The 26,066-nt window shown below is 40.7% G+C and overlaps 1 protein-coding gene and 1 long non-coding RNA gene across 8 annotated transcripts in view; one reads left to right on the forward strand and one right to left on the reverse strand.

Annotated features, from left to right (window-relative positions):
* Positions 1–9,686, reverse strand: part of LOC115354670 (uncharacterized) — an 89,214-nt gene extending 79,528 nt beyond the window's left edge. For all 5 annotated transcript variants that reach the window (XR_003927793.1, XR_003927792.1, XR_003927790.1 and 2 more), the window contains exon 1: positions 9,656–9,686. This is a non-coding gene — a long non-coding RNA (uncharacterized LOC115354670). The remainder of the gene's footprint in view (positions 1–9,655) is intronic.
* Positions 9,687–11,077: 1,391 nt separating this feature from the next.
* Positions 11,078–26,066, forward strand: part of cdin1 (CDAN1 interacting nuclease 1) — a 59,145-nt gene continuing 44,156 nt past the window's right edge. Inside the window, exons 1-5 of one of the 3 annotated variants that reach the window (XM_030045124.1) lie at positions 11,078–11,245; positions 11,536–11,659; positions 21,334–21,379; positions 22,516–22,580; positions 23,491–23,551. In XM_030045124.1, coding sequence (XP_029900984.1) covers positions 11,559–11,659; positions 21,334–21,379; positions 22,516–22,580; positions 23,491–23,551 — 273 coding nt within the window. In that variant the 5' untranslated portion in view covers positions 11,078–11,245; positions 11,536–11,558. The remainder of the gene's footprint in view (positions 11,246–11,535; positions 11,660–21,333; positions 21,380–22,515; positions 22,581–23,490; positions 23,552–26,066) is intronic. The other 2 variants (XM_030045123.1, XM_030045125.1) reach the window with 2 other exon arrangements.

Genomic DNA, 26,066 nt, shown 5'->3' on the forward strand with positions numbered 1-26,066 from the left:
GTGTGTCCAATGTGTGTGTATGTGTGTGTGTGTGTGTGTGTGTGTGTGGGCAGAGAAAGAGGGAAGGGGAGAGAGCGCAAAACTCTCTTATTCTCAGCAGTAGACAGAGTAAGTAGATAGATTCACTCTAGGGAGAGGAGTGGGAATGGTTGTAAAATGCAAAACTCCATGGTAACTGGAGGAGATGTGGCAAAGCCGAGGAGAGAAAGACAGAAAGAGAGAGCAGGAGACGGGAAGGAGTGAGAAAGGGAGGAAGGAGTGAGAAAGGGAGGAAGAGTGAGAGGAGAAAGTTGTAGCGAGAGGGAGGCAGGGGAGGTGAGCAGACAGACAGAACAGGACAGAGCAGACATGGGGGAACTCTGGCAGGTGCTTCATCATCTGCTTAGGCATTCTCGGGCCGCCCGTAAACAGTCATTGGGCTTCTCAGGGGAGCAAGATTCTCCATAACTAGCACAGGTATAAATCTGCCTCTTAGCCCACTAAATTAGACACATTCTTGAGAGAGTCTCTCTCTGCAAATGCTGCACTAACCTGAGGGAAAGAGGAAGGCAGAAAATTAAGGTAATCCGCTGAGATTACTAAAGGAGCTATATGCATAAGCTAAAAAAGAGAGCCTGGGTGAATTTAACCAGATGGCCACTTTGATCCATGTGAAAAATTGTTAACGTTTTCCAAAACAAACCGGTTATGAATAGGTTCTTCACATCGAGCAAATATTAATTTCCCCAGCATCTCAGAGAGCTACCACTACACAGTGCCTGCTGTGGCTCACAGCTGAGGTCCAAGTCCAAGGTCTGGGCTCTGTCAACTCGTCATAATGTTTATCCTTCTATAAGACTCTGAAAATAGTGACACACCCATGACTTTTTTTCTCAATGAATTTCAGTAACCTGTGAAGTGGTGACATTGTGTGACAACATAACACTTGCATGTTGTTCTTACACTTGCAGGAGTTTTGGTGACGGGACGACAGGCTGGGGCGAAATATACCAACAGGCTGGTGAGTGTGTGTGTGAGTGTGTGTGTGTGTGTGTGTGTGTGTATGTGTGTGTATGTGCAGCTGACTGTGCCTGTGATTCTCCCCTATAAAGAGCATTAAGTTATAACCATAGACTGACTACACACACAAAATGCATTATAAGAACTGTGTGTGATTTCATCAAAGGAATTGTAAATAAAATGTCAATGTGAAAAACCATAGCTGTTTGCAGACAAACACATTTCTATATGGCCTCATGCAATGAAAATGCCAAGTTAAGCATGACAAATGAAAAACAATTATAAAAATGCTCCTTGATAAAGTCAGAAAGAATTGTTTACATTTTGTATATTTGCACTCCATATCTGCACCAGTGAATGCTATCTGCTGCCCCGAACATTTTTTTTTTCTGAGGTTGGAGGTGAAAACTGTCATTTAAAAGTCAGGCAAACATCATGTAGGAGTGTGCTGCTGGTGTGTTGTAACAGGATGCTAATCTTGCAAACACTCCATGTGTATTTGCTAAAACATTGCTTCACTCGTACGCTTGCAAACCTGTTTGTTTAAGTATCACTTCACTCTTTCCCGTCTTCAAAAAGTGCCCTGTCAGGCATAGGGAGAAAAAAAGTGGGCGAATATATAGTGATTAAAATGCCTGTAATTGATAGACATTATTTGCTGTGCTTGAAAACTGTTTGGACACGTCAACAAACTGTCACTATGACAGGACTGTTGGGAAAAAAAGGAATTACACACATCAGGATCATCACCTTCAAATATTAATTATAGTCAACATTTTAATAGGAATACCTGCTGAGTCTCTAAAATTGAGGGACAAACATTATTTTATTCTTTAAAATTTCTATATTTAAAAATAACTTGTTTAACAGGCCATGTGTTGTAATATAAATATTATCAAAATAGAATTTATCAATTTAGGGTTAATTATTATAGGAGTTTCACTGCTGAAATTGTCAAATCAACACACTCTATGTTGGTAGCCCCAACCAAGAGCATTGTCACTCCCCAGTTTAGCAGGACTACTTTACTAGTTCTCCTCTCAGAGAGTTTTTCCAAAAAAAATCCCCACAGGACTTTTTAACATTCCAATAAAAGGATTTTACAGAGTGGTGTGAGTGTGAATTTTGGAGATGATGCCGTGAAAAGAGAAAAAAAAGACGTGAGCACCGCATTGTTCGAAATAGAGGGAGGGACAGGAAGAATAAAGTAAAGGTGGTGAGCATATTTTACCCATAAATCAATGAAACATCACATTATATCACAAGGGAAATTTGAGGTGACTGCGCAATGCCAAGCAACAAGAAAAAAACTACCATCAAAATCAGATCATGCACTTCAATGTAGCTCAACTTTAATTTAAAAAACAAAAAACAAACAAAAAAAAAACATTGTTATTTGTTAGGAGTAAGTTAATCAGTTTGAACAAACTTGGAAAGTACTTAAATTTAAAAAATGAACTGAAATAAATTTTCATTTGCAATTCTTATCTCAGGTTTTTTTTTTTCATCCCATTGACAATAATGCATACTAAATCAACCCAGCCATAATCAACCTTTGATACAATAAGCCCAGCGCTGACAGAAATAATCCACTGACCACCTTCTTAATGAATAATTGATGCACATCTTAACAGGCTAATGAATGAATGTGGTTTGGGTTTGAGTGATAGCCCTCTTGTTGGAGAGCTATCCCACGAGGCACGGGGCACTGGAGACGGAGATGCCATCCTCTATAACCTGTATAATTGGTCATTTGACATGAGTGACTTGACTGTGTGTGTCCGTACGCTGCCAGCTGAGACTGACCCTTTTACCCTATTGTTTATTAGCACCATCCCAGGTTATCACACCAATTAGGGTTGGGATAACAGTGATCAGGACAGGAAAAACAAAAAGTATAAAAACACATACTATTAGCTGGGGGAAGCTCAGTGATCTCACACAGGGAAGGCTCTAGTTTTCTCTCCTTTTGAGAAATAATTATGGGATGACGTGGGGGGAAAAAATCTAATTTTTAAGCCTCACCATGACGCTTGCTATGATGTTTTATGTTTTGTGATTTTTCAAAAAAAAAATTAAAAAAAATAAAAAGCTGGTGCCGAGGTTCCAAGGCTGTTCCCGGTGTGCTTTAGTGCTGGGCTTGTCCAAACAATCATACTTACATTTTAGCACTATTATGTGCACACCCTATTCCACAGGTCTGATAACATTCTCAGTGCAGTTTCGGTGTGGCACTCTGACTAAACAATGCCTTATTGACATGAGCTCCAGCCTCACAATGGCCACAAAACATCAGGGTTCCTGTTTTTGTTGACACTGTTTGAGCCGTCCATTGAAGGCAAAGCCACTGTGGACACAGCAATGCATAATTGGAGCTCTCTGTCATACAATACAACAAATCAGCCCTTTAAATGTTTAAGCATGATAAGGCAGAGAGAAGGCACACACAGAGGGGGAGTGGGGGAGAGAGACACACACAGAAAGAGAGAGAGAGAGAGAGAGAGAGAGAGAGAGAGAGGGAGGGAGAGAGAGAGAGAGAGAGAGTCAGGTGAAAGGAAGTGTGGAAAGTTGATGGAAGTGGAGTTGAAGAGATTACGGGAGTCAAGAACCACTAGGGGACAGTAGTAAGTCATGGACGGCACAGCGTGTGTGTGTGTGTGTGTGTGTGTGTGTGTGTGTGTGTGTGTGTGTGTGAGTGAGTGTGAGAGAGAGTAAGAGTGTGTGTGTTTGTGTATGCATATGTGTGTGTGTGTGTGTGTGTGTGTGTGTGTGTGTGCACGGCAAACGGTGAACAAAAGACTTTCTTTGTTGCACTCTCAGATAATAAAAGAATTCAGAAATAGCTACTTGACTGCTTTACAAAAGATCTTGACAATGCGTTGGCCCATAATGCACAGGAACAGCTCCAGATTTACATAATCATATGTAATGTAAACCACAACGAGGCACCATAGCCCACAAACAAACTGACTGGGGAGAGGGTGACAGAGACAGAGAGAGATCCATTTTCCCCTATGGACTTAATACTTACTAAAAGTACATTTTGCATTAGCTCCCTGCTCACAACAATAGGACAACGTTTGCAAATGTGGTGTCTTTCTGTCCTGATGATTCAACAGAAAACAAGCTTCTCAGGTGTACTCCAACTTATACTCTATCCACAGTGCTACCAATTATCAGGAACTGTAGATTTTTAATTTTACATTTTTTTCTTTATTTACTACAAAAATGATTTATAGCTTTAATTAATGCCGCTTCCTGAAGAAATAGGCACACAATATGATGTTGATCCCACACTGGCAACACTTACAACCGCAGAAATTATAACTGGTGTAAAATGCCTGTGTTAATGAGACACAAAAATACAAGAGCTTTTATTTTTTATCATAGATCACTGTGAATGCTTACTGTACACTCTTCCACCCTCCACACCTCTAACACACACACACACACACGTGCACATAAAAAAATTTCTTAGAGATACTTGAGGCATTACCACTCATATCTGTATGCTAAAAAAAAGGGTATTTGTTTGGTGAGCGGGTTAACCAGAGACGTTAACACCTCCATGGACCTCTGACGTTAGATTTAACTGTCAGGAAGGAACCACTGTTTCTTTTTTGCTATGGTAACCAAGCACGTATACACAAAACATGCCTCCTCCTCCTCCTCCTCCTCCTCCAGCAATTAAAAGCAGAACAATAACAATATTCACCAATGACGGCGATGTCTCTACAGTAGTTATGCCCTTCGTTAGTTTCACAATGCTCCTCATGAATTAGTTAAGTCTGTTAATTGCACATTTATTACACTCAAGGCCACAGAGAGATACACTAAATGGCTCTGGAATAAAATAACACTTGAACATATATCGGAATCATGAAAAATGAATTAAGCTTTTAGATTAGAGCTTAACCTTGTGAGGCAAAAAAATAACACCAATAAATTTTATTTACAGGCTGGTACATTGTGGGTTTTTTTTCAAGGAAAATAGAAGAAAAAAAAGAAAGAAGGGAGGAAAGAGAAAGAAAGAAAAAACTCAAACAGATAATTGTTAAAGAAAAAAAATTACACCCACAAATTCATTTTACAATAGCCTAAATATATTGTTAACAACAGTATTGTTACTGAGCTGAAATTAAAATCATGGGTGACTAAATTTTAAAGTTACATTAGAGCAAGTTTATTTTCAAGTAAAATAAAATCATAAAAAAAGGCTCAGAGCCCGGACTACTCGCTGTATTTATATGTATTTATCTCAAGCGCTCCCAAAACAACATATTAACCAACGTATTTATTCAGAGACGGGGAAATAAGACAAACATCAAAATCATCCGGCAGCATAATCTCTTTGTGTTTACACTTTATCGTTGCCTTTTCTGATCTCCAGTGTGTTTCATTATGAAGTGACATGTTTGAGTGACACTGTGCCGGCTGTCACAGCCATGTGCTGAGGTTCCCTCTCATTTTCAGCACCGACAATAATAATGACTATTCTAGTGCTAGCCCCACTATTTGTGTTATTGTTGTGGGGTGTCAGACACAGGCCCTGACGTTTGCTATGCTATCAGCAGGAGTGTACAAATACAAACACATTTGCCTGAGTTATTGACCTTTATCTCCCCACTTTCTTGACAGCCTTCTCCAGTTATTGACAATACAAACACACGGGACGACGCATAACCTTTCATTTACAGAGCTCTCTCTCTTTCTGTCTTTCCCTCTCGCTCGCTTGTTCTTTCCCTCACGCCGTTCCTCTCTGCTCTTGCAATTTGTTTAAATAAGATGGGGCAGACAATGGTACTGCTCATTTCTGCCATTTCTCTTTCACTCCAAATTTCAAAGGATAATATCATTAGACCGATACAATGGCTGCTATTCAGCCCTAGATACACAGATATTTCAAGTATTCAATATAGTTTTGACATGCTGACATTAGGGCAGAGTGTTGTTTCCCTATTTGTTTGCTTCTACTGCCAATACTATTATAAATCTTAAATTCCTAAGGCAAGACGTTTGTCCTTGTGACTTTCAAATTATTACAGATATATACACGTGGTTGATTCAGTCACATTTACAGCGCTGGTGAATATGCATAAGACGCACAGATAAATATAATTTTAAAAAAGCACAAATGAGTACTGTGGTGAAAAAAATGGAAAACTATAACTGCATATGTACTCCATGTCCATTTAAGTGTAAACACACGTATATAACAGGCATCTGTAGAGAGAGCGATAGGTGCATTTTAATTGTAAACAAGTCTATGCAGAATGAGGCACAAAATAATTATTCTGAAAATGGGATTGGATCCATAACCCATAATAAACAGAATAATTTACTGCACCTCAATACAGTGTTGAATAACAATGGTCATAAAAACCACTAGTATTCCACTAATGATTCTCCTCGAGGATTTATTGTGTTTTTCAATGTGTGTCCTCTTGCATTTCAGCATGAAAAATAGCATACATAAAATATGGGTGTCCCCACCAGCCAGCCACTCTGCAGGTACTTCAGAGCCCCAAAATTAAATTTTAAACAATCCAGACCAGTGTTTGGTGACCATGGTTAATCATCAAGAAACAAAGACATCAAACAATATTTGATAATGAGAAAAATGCCTCCAGGATATTAGGGGATGGGGAGAGAGCACAGCGTGAGCCGCGGCAGCAGAGCTAGGTAGAGAGGCCAGACCAGACACAAGCCGCATTCACATGTCTGTGTGTGGTGATGGCGGTGTGTGTGTGTGTGTGTGTGTGTGTGTGCGCACGTCTGCTCTCCTCCCCACCTCCCTGAGCAAGGGGGACACAGGGAGCACACAAATGGGCGCGGACACTAATATGCACATACACAAAATGACACACACATACAAACATATTCGCTTTCTATCTCACATGCACATGCACACATATGCACACACACCTCTTATGGAGTTAAAAAGCCATTAAAACATTGCCTCTTTTTTTTTTTTAAAGTTCATGACGAGATAATTAGAATTCAGTGCATGAGCCAGTGGTGAGATTACAGCTTTGTGAAATTGTGCTTCATTTTGAACTTCACTGCATCACGACTCAACCCAATTATCTGCAGTTAAAATGGCTTAGTGAGGCTCCAAACTGTGATGCTTTCACTGACAAAAATCCAGACGAAACAAAAAAAGTTTTCTTTATAGATTAAAGTATTTTTTTCTGCAATTTTCATAAAAGGCTGTACTTCTATTTACAGTGCTAAATACACATTTCATCCAAGCTAAATATCAGCATCTGTATTTGGATGATATTCAATACACTTGCAGGCATCACTTGAAAAAAATGTCATGAAACATTTAGATTTAAAAGACACCTCATTCTTAAAACACATCCATTTTTATTTTAAGTAATCTGTAAGACACTGGTTTCATTTTTCATCAATTAGTGCTAGCTGGAATAAGAAGTTAGGTAGGCAGGGGGAGGGAGGAAGGGAAGGGGTGTTAGGTAATGAGGAGATTTTTTTCCTCTTTCTCAGTCATACTATTACTGGGTTATCCTTGATTGACGCAGTGTTAACGGTTTGGCCAAACCGAGGCAGATCCAGCAACCTAGGCCGAACGGCAGCATGTGCCGCCACCTCGGTCATGCAAATTGCACCCGGGCAACCCGTTGACTATGATTAATGAGCCTGGGCTGCAGCCTTTGTTTCCACGTGCAGCCGTTTAGTGTGAAATACAATCCCAAAATATTATCAATCCCCTATTAATCCAGTAAATTTGTTCACACCATACGTTGTTTCGAGCAATTTACAACCAGAGGTGTGTGTGTGTGTGTGTTTGTGTGTGTGCGTGTTGGTGTGCGTGTGAGAAAGTGTATGCGTGTGACTATGTATGTGCGTGCATGTGTGCGTGTGCATGTTTGGAGGGTGAGCACAATTGCATTTAATTACATGTCCTCTAATTAAATTCATTAAAGGATAATAAAATAAATGGAAGAAACAGCTTTGAAAGCCGGAGTGAAACACATGTGTCTTGTCTCCCGTGATGTAAAATATGGACGTGGGATTTTCAGGGGCAGTCGTGCTGTTCTGGGGGGAATGCATGAATCTGATACCTTGCTAATACTACAGGCATTTCCTGGTTATGGCTTTCCTCATGTTTAAACTGTGATTTTTAAAGCTGAGAACCCAGACTCCCTGAAGATTGGAGAGCAATTCTGTGGTACAGAGGAGTGAAGTCACTGACTTCACAAATAGAAAAAAAGAAACATTATGACAGTAGTGCTGACGATCCACTGAAACAAAATGCTCTCTTTGTATGGTGAGTAATATTACTGGATATGGTAAGGAGGGACTAATGTGCAAAGAGATGGGAGAGCTTGCAATTTCCTTAAACAGTGTGATATGTAAAGGAAATTACACATCCTCACAAATCGTAGTTTCATCTACTAAAGATAGGCTACTATCGATAAAAACTCTCTCTTTTGTGCTCTCTCCCTCTCGCAGACACACATGCATTTTCTACCCTCCACAGCCCCGCACTCTCCCTCTGCTGCGAGCGAAATGTAAATGTTTCCCAGGCATTAAGGTATATAAGTGCCATTAGTGGCACAGTGCTTAGCACTACAATGGTGTGCCGAGAGCAGTGGAGCAGAGATCAGTGCAGCGTCTCCTGGATATCAGAGGGAGACATCCTTTGTAAATTCATCTCCCACTGTGAGCAGGCTTCACAGCTGGTTAACGGCACTGTGTGTACCGCTGCCCTGTTTACATGCAGCCTCCAAAGCGCTCGTCTTTCTCTCTGCATCCTTTCCCACTATCCCTTCAATCGCCGCTCTCTCTCCCCTTCAGCTCTCATCACAGCCCGCTGTGGCTCACATAGCCGTCAAAGATGCAGAGACACGCAGACAGAAACTGACTCATGCAAGAGTGTCCGTGTGTGCACACACACATGCACACACACAAGCACAGATACCTCCACGCACAACAAAATCTCTGATCCCCTGCCTTTGGAGCCATTACAGTACAGTGGCTTTCCAACCCTTTCTCTGATTTTTATCTTTTTATACCATCACATTACACTGATCCTTTATACCTATTACACACGCCGCTCCCCACCAAAACCCCTGATCCTCTGATACCTAGATGGGTAAACTGCTCCTGCTGCCCCTGACCTCAGCCCTTTGTAGCAATCAGCCCAGACTTCCTCAGAGGCCCTGATCTTATCTGGCCATACCAATCCCAGTACACAGCTCCCTTTTGTAGCCACCGCAGAGCACTGAGCCCTTTCAGACCCCGGGACTGCGCCGGTGAACACACAGCCCCAGACCTCAGCTCATCTCAGACATCATACTACACTGCTCAGCAACAATGAGCTCCATTTTCTGATGCACCACAGGTCAGATAGAGCCCTGCTGCTCACAGATGAATTGTTCATCAACAATAGGAAAAACCAGCAATGTCGGTGTCAAAGAATGTATGACACTACAATAGAATTATTTGATAGAGTCATTTTGGCTTGCAAATAATAATGCCGAGGGGAGCTGAGAAATGCTTTGCACATTTTAAGCTAATTATGTTGCTGTGATATGCAAATTCGTTTAATTGTGGAAAAAGTGTCTGACATATTTTTTGATGTGATCTATAATAAACCAGATGAATAAAATAAGAAAAAAATGAAACTCACCATAAAATGACTTTAGGATCATTCTGAACCTGTATAAAAAGAGAGTTTGTTAAAGAGAGGCTTTGTTAGGGCCACTGTAAAATAACATTGAGATATTTTTTGACAAATTAGCCCTTAAAGATAATAGGCCTATGTCAGTGTTACCTAAAATAAACTTTCCAAAAGAGAAACACTCATACATTTGATTTCATAAAAATATATGTTTTTACATCATTGGCCATCTATTCACTATTTCACAGACTTCTGCTTGCATTTGTACACAATTAATCATAAGTAATCTAGGAGATAGTTATTTTTGCTGAAATGTAAAGCTGCAAGTGTTGCAATGTAAAGCATACAGCACAGACTTATTCTTTAATTTCAAAAATACTTGTTTTACAAATGTTCTAATTGTTTTCCACTGTAACACCGTTCTCCATTCCACTGAAGTGTTCCTGCCAGGGGCATTCACAGCATAAACTATTGCAACGTGAAAGAAGAAGATATACAATATAATCAATTATGCTTAGCTGCAGTGCATACACTAATTTGCAACATTTAAGTCTCCATTAAAGCCATGCAATCCAGCAAGTTAAAACTGAAGAAAGAATATCATGTTAAGAAGTTTTGTTTTTTTTTTGTTTTTTTTCAGCTATTACACCCTGTGGAAAATAACTCTCCTTTTTTTTTTGGAATGAGCAGTTTAAGATGCTGGGTTTTGGTGGTGTAAAATGTGTGTTTCAACTGGGCCATCCTCTTAGGGTTTGCACAATGGTTCTTTTAACTTTCAAATTAAATAGAAAAAGATGAAACCATAAGAAAACATTTAAAAAAAAAAAAAAAAAAAAAAAAACTTGAGGATAAACAGAACAACCAGACAACTTAAGTTGTGTCTGTAAGCTCCATGAACCCTAGTTGAACCCTACTTCAATATTACTGCACACTGTAGGCTACCAAACTCCTTGTGTACACGCATACACACACACACACACACCTGCAGCAGGCCATACATTTTACACCATCAAAGCCAAAGCATCCCTATAGATTTAGGTGTTGTTGCTGTTTTCCTTAATAGATAAAACAGGAGAAAAAAAATACTCATTTGCAGGTGTAAAAGAAACAGCCCTCTGTCGTGAAAAAAGACAGATAGACCACTGTGAAAATATTGACACACCAGCCCTTCCTAGTGAGAAATAACTTAAGGTCATATTCATAATGTTAAGTCGCACGTGCGGTCTCTCCCCCTCTCCCTCACACAAAAATTTTCCCGACCGCACACTTGATTTATTTTAGTGAATTTTTTGCCCTGTCGTACATGACAGAACTTGATGAGTGCTGAGGAGAAGACTACGCCTATTCATTCCTAATACCTGCCTTTGTAAGCACTGCTCGCCTGTGAGTCGACGAGAGTGCAGAAATCCTCCGGGCTTGCAGTGAGCCCCGTGTATTGGCTAAACCCCGCCTTATACTGCGAAGTGACCAATCATCTGCCACTATACTCAGCTCCTCAGACGAATCGGCCAATCAGAACACTGCTCCTACGAACGCCTCAGCTTCAACTTCCTAGCGGGAAGCTATCGGGAAACAGTGCCTGAGCTTCGGTTGTTCAAGGTAAATAAGCGCTTTGTATCGCTTCATTTGTGTCAACGGATAGTATTCAACAACTTTACAAATAAAGTATCAGTTGCTAAAAGCCTGCATAGTTGTAACATCATGGTTTACGAGGTCGTATGCCTGGAGTGTGCCGTGCTAACCATAACATAAAGCTAAGTTTGGCTAGCCTTGCGCGTACAGCTGTTTTGACAGTGTAGCAGCTGTCAGTCACCTGGCAGGTTGTTTACCTCTCAAAACCTGATGGCTACAGGAGTACCAGTTCACCAAACTCTTGTCTGTTTTCGTAGATACACAGTTGACCCGAGGGAAGATGAGGCTGTCCCGAGCGGAATATAAAGAAATAGTGAGATGCACTGAACATTTGAGACCTACTCGCCAATGTATGAAGATGCTGAGGGAGAGATTTCCACAGTAAGTAGTCACTCAGCTCAGTGCAAGTATTATTTTCACTGGAGTGAGCTTAGTTTACATGTGAGAGTTACGTTTTGCATTTCTCTCTCTCTCTCTGTATGTGTGTGTGTGTGTGTGAGAGAGAGAGAGTGAGTGAGACAGAATCAGAGAACATGTGACTAAACCTCATATCAGCATCCCATACTTGAGCATTGCAAAGCAGTGTGAGATCAGCTGCAGGATGTGTTTAGGAAATATGAAAAGTGAACCAAAGAATAATTAAATAATTGGTGGGGTAGCTTGCTACTAACTTCTGTAATTAGCATCCTTCACTACATTTTTTATTTTTAATGAGCACAATTAATTAACAATTAATTGATACACCTGTGGTGTCAGTTTAATAGCATAATTATTTATTCCAGTGTCCTTTGTTTCATCATCCATGATTAAATATTTATTTTACTTAATTCACTTATCATACCTGAACCATACCTCGATTTTTTTTTTATAATGGTTTCCATTACTACATGGGCCTCTGTTTCACCATGTAGGCGCTGCACATTCAGAAATCGAAGAGAGGGGTTAATGGTTGTGTTTGCGTTTCTCCTTGACACTGAGGGCCCTCTCTTTATTGAATGTAACACGTGTAATCCCCCAAGGCCACCAGGACACCATGGCTGATCCCATTGAGGTCACTTACAAAGTCGCATGTATTTGGAGCTTCCTACCTCCATTGTGCCCTAATCAACAATCTAGAAGAAGGTATCAGGTCCCCAAAGGGGACGCGGCGTACCTTGAGCTTGCCTTTGTTCTCACTGTCAGCATTTTACCGACTATGTCATGCGTACAAAGTCCATCCAACATCCTGTATATTTAGGCACAAGCACTAAGAATGCCTTCTCGTGATTATTGTGAAATCTCTTCTCTTTTTGGTTTCCTAATCCAAATGGCCTTTAACAAACTATTTAAATGCCTTTTTTTAGAGAGTTGGTGGTAGTGGGGGTAATAATTAAAGGAAAACATTGCACCGTTTTTATTCCAATAATTCGGCACGATCAGGCCTTCCCGGAGGTGCTGGCTCTTTTGTTTAGTCTTGCTGGTTATTGTTATTATTTCGTTCACCATAACCAATCTTGGGGAGGCCCCTGCTCTTTAAAATCCCTGAGTCTCGTCACTGGGCCTGACAGACAGGCACGGCAGCAGTGTTTTCACAGCCTACAAAATTATTCTGGTTGTCCAATCAGCTGAGCTGGGCTCTGGAGGGTTAGTGATTGGACTGGCAGGAAATCAGGCTCTTAAGACATAACATATCGACTAGGCCATCCATCATCTCTTAGCATGCGCTCAGGCACGGCAGTCAACCACCCCCCACCCCACTCCCCTCCTGTCCCCTCGGACTGTGTGGGAGCCCTGCCACTGCGTAAATATTGGCCAGGCTGGGGCTGGCAGGAGGGGTTTGAAGGGGCTGAGGACCGGCCTGCACTGATGGGATGGGCACAAGATGGGTGGGTGGAGGAGGGGGTGGTGGTGAGGCTGACAGTCAGAGAGATAGAAAGGACAGGTATCTTTGTATATCAAATCATTTCACATTACTCTGGCCGAATTCCAAGTGATGCAAGCAATGCTGAGTTATCTGTACAGTAGATTCTTGTGTTGTCTGCTAGTGTCCTGTTGAGGCTGTGTTTGTTCTTTTCAGATAGGATGTGCCATATTCTTGAGGCAGAAAGGACACTATTTTTTTATGTTATATATTTGATAATATACCTAGCTTTTTTCTTAATATTTGTATTTGAATTCTAACTCAGTGTATCCAATGTATGCAATTGTTGCCTAGGTCATAAATGGAAATATATGCTGTTGATACTGATTTGAGTTGCATCAGTGAACATTATAGGAGTAGCCATTGTCCCCAAGTGACACATTTTTTTTTTTTTTTTTTGAGTACAAGAGCATTTTGTAATAATTACTCTTTAAGTGGTGTCCTGAAAGGAGGAGAATCAAAACTTTGAATCAAAAGACAGTGATAGGCCATTTCAAGGTAATTTCCACGGAAGGTCTGTCAGTCTTTCTGCTGTGCTATGAGTATGGGGAGTGGGAGGAGAGAGGGAGGGTCGCCTAGACAGATAGAAAGAGAGAGAGAGAGGGAGAGAGAGCGATGTGCAGTCCCTCATCTGTAACGCCTGCATAACACAGATGTTGGGAGTCATCTGTCAGCCTGGCCTCTCTTGCTGGGCCCGAGCTGCTCTGAGGGGAAAAGAATTGGACACGGTGCTGTCACTTTTTACCCCCACTCACAATGGAGGGACATGCAAATATCAACCCCCATTCTTGCCCCCTCTTCCTTGCCCTCCTCTCAGCCAGCCGTGGTGTCCTGCCTCATATCTGGGTTGAGGCTAGCAGCTACAATGAGAGCTGGGCAGGGAGCAAGGGGGCGGGAGGACTCGTCGCAGGCCGGCATGGGGAAAAATGTGACATCAGTCCCATCAGGCCTTTCTCTCGCCACATATTAGAATTGGAAATGATGGGCTGCTCTCTGAGGCCTTGCCTGGCTTCCCTCGGGTCCAGAGGGGACCCCAGTCCTTCCACCCTTTGTCCCCAGAGAGAGTCTGTGTGAGGAGGGCGAGAAAGAGGGAGGGAATGTGTGAGTCCTCTGGCTCCTTCTGTGCCATATTATGAATGAATTTGGATGTAATGATTACTCCCCTCTTTAAAATGCCATTCAACTCATTCCTCACATGGCTTGCACAGATTTCAGGGAAGTGTGTGTGGGAGGGCGGGTGTGCAGAATCGGGCAGATGCTTCTGTTTTGGAAAATGCTTAAAAAGAAAAGTGTAAAGCCCCCACCTCATCACAGTCAATGTGTCACTCGTTCTCTCTGCTCCCCCACCCCACACCACCCTCTCTGTGTCTGTCTCACTGTCTCTCTCTCACTCACACACACAGCTCCCTGGTGAGGAGTCCCTGAACGTTTTTCGAATCGGGCCCTAATGTGCCGTTTTCATCAGCAGTGAGGCGGGCTGCAATATGGTGCTGTGGCTCGCTCTGGGAATATGAATGTTGATTAAGCATGCGTTCAGCCTTTTGAAATTCTGAAGAAGTGTCAGAATAATGGATGTTGAGCAAATGTCAAGCATTTGTTAATTTCTCTGTTATTTGGGGTTTATCTAGCATGATCTTGGGAAGGAAAGCAGAGGCCAGGGTTGTTGTGGCATGTGCCATTGATATGGTGATTTCTTGGCTGCAGACACTTTGTTTTTGATGGTAATACCCAGGCTCAGGAGGAAGCTTAGGGACTTGCTCATTGATTATTTATTGTGGCTATGGTGTTTATCTCTCTATTACATGCTGGTTAAACCTAAGGATTTGGTAATATGCTTGATGCATTAAACACATTTGTTGCATTAAACACATCAAGTCTTAAAAGTTAAGGAAATTCATTTTTTTTAAGGGGGTGGAGAAAGAGCATTTCTAAGTAGCATCCACCCTGTTTTCCATGGAAGACTGAGCTGCTCTGTTGTAGCTGTTTTTGAAGGTAGAATTTCATGGCTGTTTTGTAGGGGTTTTGTAGTCTGGAAGTGCCGATGACATTACCGAGAGACTGATCTTGTGCAGACACTGGGAGGGCAGCCCCAGCAGCCTCCAGTGCATGGCCTCACACTTCTGGTTCCCTACATAGAGCAAAACACAAACTGGCATTTAGGTCTTAAGGGTACAATCCTCGGAGGCTGAGAGGCTGGTGGACTAATTCCTCAGCTTCATGTGGTTAGATGAACATTGGAAAGATGAAGGGATGGATATGGGGTAAGCAGAGAACGGAGAGAGTTGGAGGGAGAAGAGAGGAGTGAGGCTGTGCTGAGTTTACAACTTCATGTCAGGCTAAGGAGTTCATGAATAATAGATGTAATCAATTACTTGATTAGGAAGCACAGGAATGGTCTGCTTCCTCTTCATATCGCAGGGACGTTGTCCAAGCACACTGTAGATTGTAAAGACTTTTCGGCTCATTGGGCTAAAAACACTGAGGTAAGCAGCCCGTTGCTAAAGTAAGGTACAGTTTAAAGTGATTATAAGAGACACTGCATATTTTTCAAGGTTCAAAAAGCCTGCAATTGGTGCATTGCCACACTGAATAAGGTGTAAATATTAGCAGTGGAAAATAAGCACACAGGAATAGGGTAGTTTGAGTGAAAACAATGTATTATGCACTATATTTGCAATAGCATGTATCATCACTGTCCCCCAACCCCACAGTTGGAAACTACAGCCTGTTCAGTTGGGCAGCTAGGGTGGAGTCTTTTGCCTAAGGTTGTTTTTGCATACTGAGATCAATTGCAAAGAAGAATGAAATAAATTGCCCAGAATGGTTCAAGTGTCTTAGCTATGCTCGCGGGAGTAGGCATTCGGTCAGTGTAAAGTGTTTTCTTGCCTAACCATAGGACGTTCACCACTTGACGCACAGCATGGACCTCATTTTCAATTTTCCGTGAGAGTTTGCAGGAACAGCAATGATAGTAATTACGCTAAAACAATAGCAATATACCATAATAGCTATAGCATGTTATGTCACAGATGGCGTCATGAAGCTCCCTATGTTTCAGGAGCAATCACAATTAGGGTGGTGAACTGTGGGATTAGTCCTACTGTTTTTTTGTTTTTTTGTTTTTTTCCCACCATTATACATAACAGTCCTGACATCTCAGGGCACCACTAAAGACATGGATTTTAAAGATTGTAATAAAGTGTGTGCAGCGGAGGTCATATTTCTCCTCTATTAGGACAGTTGTAGGCAGTGAGATGCCCTGTTGTACTTCTGTTTAAGCCATTTCCGTCCACACCCCCGCAGGCAGGTAGATGTCTCTGGCCTCAGAGTGAGAGTTTGGAGGGAGAATGTACTGTGAGTTAAGCCTGTAAAAATTCCGTTTTGAATTATGGAGAAAACCCTGATTAGGAAAATATTTCAAGGTGGTTATTTTTGGTCGCAAGTTGTACAGAAGGAGAGGAAGACCTGAAGTCCATACTTGCAACTACATTAAGTGCCATACATATTGAAATTATTATGATAATTATTGGTGTTATGATTATACTACTACTAGTATTGCTACCAACAACAACAATAATAATACTGGTATTTAATCTAATTGCAGTAAGGCATTTCAGTTGTTCTGAAGAAAAACAAGTAAAACCAACTTGAACTGTAAACATGTGTGCTCATTGTGCAAGTATTTGTTTGAAGCTGCATGACTCTGAGATGTGTGTTTGTTTCTATGTGTTGTCAAAATATATTACATTTATACATTAAGGCCTAAAGATTCTTTTTTCATGCTTTTCTCTCGCTGCTGATGACAGTAGGCTTAGCTGGGAAACAGATGTTAGCATTTTGCCTATCAGCATGTGTAATTAGATACATTTGCATATGCAGAATATGTAACCTAACCGCATTCAGCTATTTTTCCTGTGTATACAGTCTTGATCTGCAGGAAAGCAAATGCTTTATAATGATTACATGCCACAGTTTTGCTTTCATATGTGCAATGGATCTCTTGCTTGAATAAACATTGTCAGCTCATAGGTATAAGTCCTAACTATTCTGTGACGGCATGAATCTCTAATATGCATAAAGACAAGCAGGTAAGAGCTGAGTGAGGTATTAAAAGTGCACACAGTTCCCTTACATTTTCCTTCTGAAAATAGCTTCATTGCCATTATTAAAAATATGTGCCATGCCTCAGTTAGCTAGTTCCATGCCCCGAAGAGTCGTGCCATGCACCGCACTCTGCATGCAGATCTGCCAAATGCTAAGTACTGTCGCAGCATATGATACCAATGCCATTAGCCAGGTGGCTTTCATTACCTAAATTACTGCTATCGTTTATAATTAATTATTTGTAAATAAGAATATTCTGAATATAATTGATAGCTTGAAGATCTTGCCTCTCCTATTAATTAGCATGACAGGAAATCCTGCTCATTGTTTTTCAGTGCTGTTTTTACTCTAACCAAAACTGAGGCGATACAACACTCATTCTTGACTTTGTCAGATTCGTAACCAATGGATAGCTTTGCCTAATAAAGCCTAAAGCACTGACCAGACAGGCATACCAGCTCACTGACAAAGTGAAAGTCCCTAATTGTTTTAATCTAATCTGCTGCTTTACTATTTTGGGTGCCAGTGCATATTAATGCTCTGTCTTATGTTGTAGGGAAGGGTAATTAGGTTGAGAGTGAATGATTCCCTAACCACTCTTCTGTCTCCCAACCTTCTGTTTCCCCATGTTCTAAATTATATCCAAGAGGGAGGGATTTTTTTTCCTCACACAGAGGTCAATGCATTGATGTGCTGCAGTGCCATTGGCGCATTTCTACGTGAATTTACCGCTATATTCCTTATTTGTTTGTTTAAATAAGTTCCATTTTCAGTCATCAAAGATCGATTTGAAACCAAATTAATAATGAATTGTACTGCTATTCAGAAAATACTATTATCTGATGTAGACCTTTTCAGAAAAAATATAGCTGTTTACCCCATTGTGTACCATGTCTAGATAAACTACGGACAGGAATTAATTAGCTCAGTTATTTATCCAGACATTTTATCATGCAATTAAATAACAAATCTTTATCTATTCACAGATACAGCAGGCTCTTCCTAGGCCCTGCCACACACAAGGGATGATTATAAACTCTTCTCTGGGAAGCAATCAATTTAATGTAATAATTACCCTGAACAAATGACGTTTTGGATGGAATGGCATTTCTATCTATTGGGTCAATTTTTGAGTTTTCAGTTGTGACCTCTTCACTGTCTGGGAACTGTGGAATTATAATGAAACGGTGAATGCATTGGCACAAGATTTGTGACTGGCAGACAGCAAAAAAGAAAAAAAACCCCAAAAAACCTGAAATCATTTTATCTGATGTAGCATGAAGATATTGAAAATGTGGTGATACCGACAACTTTATTCTTAAAAGCTTAAGGGTATCTATCAGGAATTTTTCTATCCCAACCTCTTTATCTGATTACGAGTCATGCTGCGTGCTGCATTTTGTCAGATCATAGTATAATATGATGTTCTACATACAGAAACTGCAGCCAACATGTGCACACATCTGAATTATAGGCTAAACATCAGCTTAAGGCCCATAAAAGCGATTGAATCTGGTTGAGTTGCGCTCAGATGAGGCATAGTTATTGGCATGTTTTTGCATTTTTATTTATTTGTTTGTTTGTTTGTTTGTTTGTTTTTTTATTCATCGCTGAGTTAGAATAAAGTGCCTAAAATCTTGGTATTATGAAGCAAGGAGGTTGATGAATTACATTGGGAATATAATGCTACTGTTCAGCAGGCAGAAAGATCAGATCTCTATTGTAAGACTGCACATGGCTCCATATTTTAGCATGAATTGAGCATACTGTGCCCATGGGAACACAGGTTGGATATACATTAATGTAAAGCATGCAGTAACTTACTATTAATGTCTGTTAAATGGAGAAAGGGGCATTATACAATATGGGAGCAGTGTAAAACTTGACAGACTATAAAACCCAGACAACCTTTGGTTTTGATCCAGTTAGCCAGCCACAACCATGTCTTCATTGTTCTCAGTCATTCATTATTCTTCCAACCTCAAAGTTTTTGGCCCTGTTTTGATACTTTGCTGTTTTCACCTAGTTTGCTGCTTTGTTGATTTTTCTTAGCTTTTGATGTCACCAAAATGCAGACTGAGGTGAGAAAGAAAAAACAAAAGTCCTTTAAATTCTTACTGTTTGAAACAGATATGTTTTCCCAGATATTAACAGCAGTTTACGTCCCTTTAAACTTAACAGGGTATAGATTTAGCAATTAGGCAGTAATCATGCTCATTATAGAGAGTAATCCATTTAAAACCTAACAGATGTTTGTCCCAACAGGGGGATGGTGATGGTTTCATGCCAACAATAAGCCTGTAATGTTGCTGAAATGCTCAGGTGCGAGGTTGAAGTGGGAAAGATTTTTTTTTTCTCCTTTAAGTGTCCACATGTTGACAGTTGACCATTTAATGGCCCACTTAATTGCAGTGGCCCCTTCGTCCCCACGCATCATTGTAAATTAATGCTGAGTCGACAGTGTTTTCTGTGGGATTTTTTCCCCCCTTTTCCTTCTTCTCTTTTTCTTCATGTTGTAGCATGTTTTCCTTCTTTTTTGTGACTGTACTCAATCCTTGGTGGTTGACAGGACTCATCCGTGTGATGGGTCAAACCCCAGAGACTTTGAATTGTTGAACATTAGCTGTTCCATAGCCAAAGCAGTAAAACTGTTTACAGCTGACATCTGGAGAAGCTAACATGGTGGCTTTGGTGGGGTTAAGTCATTATAAACTACTAAACTCTTCCACTGTTTAAAATGCTTTTATTAAGATATGGTGTCAGCCAGAGACTCTAGACAGAAATCAATGCTTGAGATTCCTTTGGCTTTGTTTACATGTCACATGGTTATTTCATGGTTCATAGTGATTGATGTGGAAGGCCTATATGGACTCAATATTTCAATGCAGATAGGAGGCTTGGGCTTCTAGTCAGTATTTACATACCATTCTCAGGTGACCTGTAAAGAAAAGTCCATTAAATTTAACAATCAAATGTACTGAGAGCAGTATATGGAGACACAAAACCACTTGAGACCATCACACAGTGTGTATGTGTGAGTGTGTGTGGATGCCTCTACTGCATTCCTGTGTTTTTTGTTGATATGTAGGCTGGAGGAATGTACTATCCAATTAGAATAAAATCTGTCACTGCTTTAAATATTTTCAATTCAAAGGATGCTGTGGGGGATGGAGTGGGAGTGTTGGAGGGGCTGTGAATCCCTGTCGGAGCTGCCTGTTTTCCAGGTTTGCCTCTCTGCCAGGTGTTTGACATTGACTGGAGCTGGAGATGAATGTAGCTTATGGCAACCCATGGAATTGACCGACTCCTGGGAGTCCCAGCTTCCTGCAGTGAAAGTTTCCACTTTCAAAGCCCATCAGTTGCAGTGGGAGGGCTCCAGAATGTCCCATATGCCAGCACTGACAGTGAGGCAGGAAAACTTTCTCCTATCCATGTACCCCCCACCACACACCACTCGCTACACAAACCAGTACACACACATGCACGCTCACATTGTTCGGCCCCCTTTACAAAGCTGTGTCCCTCAATAGAGGGCTCCCTCATTGCTAACAAACTGTATTTCAGTATGCTGCTATTGAGCACAGTGTTCCCCTACAGCAAATGGTATTGAACCCCATCAGTTATTCACATGAATTTGCTTTGCCTCACTCCTGTTTTGTCTTTAGCTCAAGTATTACTACCTGTTTGTTGTTTTACAGCAGGGCAAAATGCAGTCAAATTTTTAAAAAATGATAAGCTATACCGTTTTTGCTGGACAGAAGGTGAAAGAAGATGGTATGAATGAATTAGAGACAGAAAAAAAAACAACAACAGCAGGCTATATTTTCTCTCATCTCATACCACACACAACCTCCGCCTTTCTCCCACCCCCAGACCATCGCTGCAGGAATCCTTTGTCAGAGGTGTTCATCTGGAACAACTTTGCCACACTTGTTTTCATGTTCTTTTAGATTACAGGGCAGCCGGCCCCAGCTTTGAAGCTCCCCCTCTCCCTTTGTCTCTGTGCAATGCACTCTGGTAATTAACTTTGTCCTTCTTTTATTTGTTCCAGTCACTCGCAGTCCACTCTTCTGAGCATCTTCTCCCTGGAGTACCAGGTTAGAAGTTTTCTTCCTTTGTGAGCCCTGACAGGTGCCTAATTGAATGATGAATGTCCCTTTATTTCTTTGTAATTGAACTGCCAGCTCTCTGATTGGTTTGGAGGATGCCCCCCCCCAGCCCAGCCCCCCCTTTACTTCGCACCCCACCTCCTCCTCACATTCACGTTGAGGGCCCTTGCCTGCCTGAGCCTCAGTGGATGTCTGCCAAGCCTTCCCATCCATCTGTCTAATAACATCTAGCCCCTGCTTATTTGGTGGACCTGTAATAAATTATGCTAAACCATTATTATTCTGACAATAATAATTTCCCTGTGTAGTGCGGCTGCGTGTGCTAAATGTTTGCTGACTCGCACTGTCACTGCTGCTTTCCACGGCTGACAGCGGATGATGATAAATGGCCGCTGCCGCCAGTGGCAGAAGGCAGCACAGGCAGAAAATGGAGTCATTTATCATCCCCCTGACAGGTGTCACTCACACAGCCTGTCTCTGCGGAATTACATTTTTTTGTGTGCTGTAGTTTTTAAATAAGTTGTTTTTTAACCAATGCTCTTCCTCTTTTATCCCCTGTCGTCCTCTTCCCTCTCGGTGAAGATGGCAATTGAATTGCATGGAAATGTCAGAGTGTGGGATGTGGAATGGGGTCATTGTTTGATCGAAAAAGGGGAAATGAATACAAGGTTTGAGTTAGGGGGTGGGGGACGGGGGGGTTGAACAAGGTTGCCTTGGCACACTTTGACCCTGGGCAAATTTATTGAAATTAAATTACTGTGACCCGCCATCTCTTGCGCCTGTTCATATACAATAGAGCTTGGCTGAACATTTTACTTACGTGTACAGGAGAGCTTATTGTTTTTGCCTTCTCAGACCATGCAGCATTATTATATGGAAACAAAGAGGCAAAAATTTATTTTAATGATTTTTTTGGCATTGCACCTTCACTATAAAGTTGCAAGTATGGACATACAGGAAAGGGTAGGAAAGGTTGGCATACAACAAAAAACTAACAAGGTACATACCTTAAACCATTGAGCCACTAGGATATTATTTTTTTCATTATTATCATTATCATTATTAATATTATCATCCTCATCATCATCACTGAAATATAACCATCATTCTGCTTTTTATAACAGAAAAGGATCAAAAGAACAAACTCAAGACACCATACACCGGATGTTATTGAAAGCCACTATCAAAGGTACTGTATTACTCTGTATTACTTTATTACTCCTCTCTCTTCTCTCGATCTCCCTCTCTCTCTCTCTTTCTTTGTCTAATACACACACACATACACACAGTCTGTTTATCTTTCTTTCATCTTCATTCTTTCTTTCTATCCTTTTTTCCACCTCTCTCCTATACTCAGTTTCTCTCTCCCTTTCCCTTTCTCTGTCTGAGGCAGGCACTTGCGAAAGTCACATGAAAATAAGTGGACAGGGCTGAGAGTAGGTGGGCCACCATGACAGATATAATCTCCTCTAAACAAATCACCATTCTCAGGATTCATTCCAGACCTCCACTTGCACCTGCTAAGCTTTCACAGAGCTAAAGCTCTGTTTTCCATGTCAGAATGTAAGCAAAAAAAAAAAAAAAAAACAGATACCCACATTTGGACATTTGCCTTACCCAGGCGTATGATGGGCTGATTATCCATAATTCTATGGAAACAAATAAAGAAAACAGAAAAACAGGCTGCAGGGGGGAAAGCTTCTTTGCATATTGCAATTAGCCTTTATCTAGCTTATTAAGTCATTGTTCTGGGGAAAACGAGGCTGGATAATACGTTTCTAATCCACTTATAACAACAAACCTCAGAGATCATCTGGGTAAGATCTGAGGGGAGCTGCAGTTTTAGCTGGCGAGGGAAAAAAACCTTTTTGGGCGGCTGGGGTTAACTAACTATCATATGGTTGTCTGGCTTCAAGGAAATTTGAAGCCCTCCAAGCAGTGCTGTTTTAACCGCACCAAGCTTGCCATATGCCACCTAGGGCAAAGTCATCAGGGACATTAGCATGTCTTGGCTAGCCTGGTCTAGTCCCCTCTCCCCTTCTGTCTTCCTTTGTGGGCCATGTTTTTCACCGCTGTTGTTGTTCTTTGTTATAATGAAGGTATCTGAGTGAAGCCAAGGCACGTCCCACCGCTCCCGTCCTGCTGGAGTTAGCCAATGAGGTAAGAGCATGACCTCTTTTTTTTCTCTATTTTGTCTTTTTTCTACTCTCCTTCATCACTGCTTACTTTATTTTCCCATGCGAAATATATATATAGATAGATAAATGGATAACTAGATGGATAGATAGGACCTACTTTCCCATTTGCAAGGTTGGCAGCAGTTTTTGATTTTCTGCCTTGTCTGTTAGTGATTATCAAAATTGGTAAAATGGTCTGCTCTATTATCAATTATTTAATGTAATTAGCTCTTACCTCCATTAAGCAGATGTGCAAATACTTTTGGTTTTTATTATGTAATTTTCCAAATTGGCATTCAGACACAGTTGCTGCAAACTGTCGACAGGTGAGGGCAGGGTCAGTGGTTAATTCTTCTCTTCATCTCAGTTACTAGCATCAGCAACTCAGCTTGGGTTTGTGGTGTTATTGAAGTGTACTTGCCTGATATAATATTCAAAGGTTTAATCCCTGTTCAGGTTTCTGCCTGTCACATTAATAAAAATAACAACTAATGTTTCTTACACATTGCAGCCAGTAGTCAGTAAAACCATTGCCATGAGGTTAGTATCCAACCTCAAAAGAAGATACATTCACATACAGTGAAGAAAATAAAGAAGCTGATTAATAAAAGGCTGAAAATTACTGGAGATTAACAGTGTGGTTAATTGATATAGTAGCTTTTTAGATTGTTACAGTGTTCTTATGCTACAATCTAACTTGTGTTGTTAGGTTAAACACTACTATTTGGGTCACATATTTTGTTTGTGCTATTTAAATACATTATTATTCTTGCAGTCTCCTCTTATTTTGATTGTTCAAATCGGCTGTTTAAGCTTTTAAAACGTTTAAATGCTGATTTAATTTTTTATTGCTGCATATACCAGGGAATGAGATTTTAGGCTGCTAAATCTAAAATCAGAAGCATTCACATGCATCAGTGGTACCTCAAAGCTAACTGCCATTATTCATTCTCCATTTAATTGACACATTTTTTTTTTTCTAAAGGATTAAATTCAGCTCAGAGATAACTGTCTATGAACCATTTAACTGTCATTTTAATATGCTACTTAACATTTAAACCAAGCACTCATGGACTCCCAGACAGCTAATTGATGTAGTTTCATCCCTTTATGAGACAATATATCTTCAACAGAGGGAAATGATTAACAATGATGAAAACTATTCATGGATTTTTTTTTTTTTTTTTTTTTTTTTTTTTTTTGTGCCCCAAGAAGTGTTCCATGAATATGGATTCAAAACTATGAAGTCACTGTTTTTTGTATGCTTTCGATGGCAATTCATGTAAAGGTCAGTTAAACATACAGACTCCATGCCAGAGGCAATCAGGTTGTATGTGACACATGTTAGCATTGAGGGCAAATAAAAGCAAGACCTGAGTTTTCTTTGAGCAGTAATTATTTTCAGCAGGCATTCAGGGGCCTGTGAATCTTAGTCACATGTTAAACTCATGAAGTGCTGCAATCTGACTTGAGAATGGAGATGGACTCATGATTAATATGAAAATTAGGGAGACGCAAGTACCTGAACTAATCAGGTGGTCCTTATTCAGGCTGGGCCAGCGTTGGTAATGTCGCCATTTTTCATGTGTCAGCCCTCATGCGGGTTACTGGGAATCTGACGCTCTCTCGTTATCCAGAGGTGTGAATGGAGTACAGGGCAATAAGTACAGAGAGGAATGGATTGTGAAGAGAGAAAAAAGCAAAAGAAAATGAGGAGGGTTGGACAGTAGGGAGAGGAAAAAGAGTTAGCTGCAGGCTATATATGCTAAGTCTGCAATGCTATCTTAGAGGTCTTAATGAAAATATAGATTCTCTGCTCACTCCCTAATGATTATAGACATGTTTGGTCTTTTTTGCAAGCAGCTTTCCTCATGCAATATTATGGAGATTTTAACAAATACTACCGCTGGTAAAAAGACGTTGTTTAGACAGAAACCTCTCTGCTTCCAGCACTACCAGGAAGCATCACAGAAGAGATGAAACACTCCAATCTCACTACAGGCTGAGGGCAAATTCACTTTTGGTCCCCAATTATGCTAACAAGAGAAAATATGCTCTCTGGCTGCAGGAGCGTTGTGTTTCATAACGAAGTACCACGCAATGGCAAAGTCTACAAGCAATGTTATAATTCTCTCCACTCTGAAGAGGCCATGGAATTTAGTGAATAATTACTTCAGTAGCAAATCACTTCACATGCTTCCTTATTTGCACCTTATATTGAGTTTCAACAAAGTCTAAACATGATATTTTAAAAAAATAATTCCACTTGAACACCATGTGTTTAGTTTCCCTCTGAGGTATGTGCATTTAGTGTAGTTTGTACTTATATTTAGAGCCTTTTTTATGGCTGTTAATTGAATTGAATTGAATTATCACCACATTATGCTGGCCTTGTAACTAAGTGTTGGTTTTTGGCTACATACCAGTTCTATCATTTTAAGAATCAACAACCCATTGTGATATTATGGTGTGGCATTAAATGTAATTTAATGTATGGG

Source organism: Myripristis murdjan, chromosome 22 (assembly GCF_902150065.1).
Source record: "Myripristis murdjan chromosome 22, fMyrMur1.1, whole genome shotgun sequence".
Taxonomy (NCBI): domain Eukaryota; kingdom Metazoa; phylum Chordata; class Actinopteri; order Holocentriformes; family Holocentridae; genus Myripristis; species Myripristis murdjan.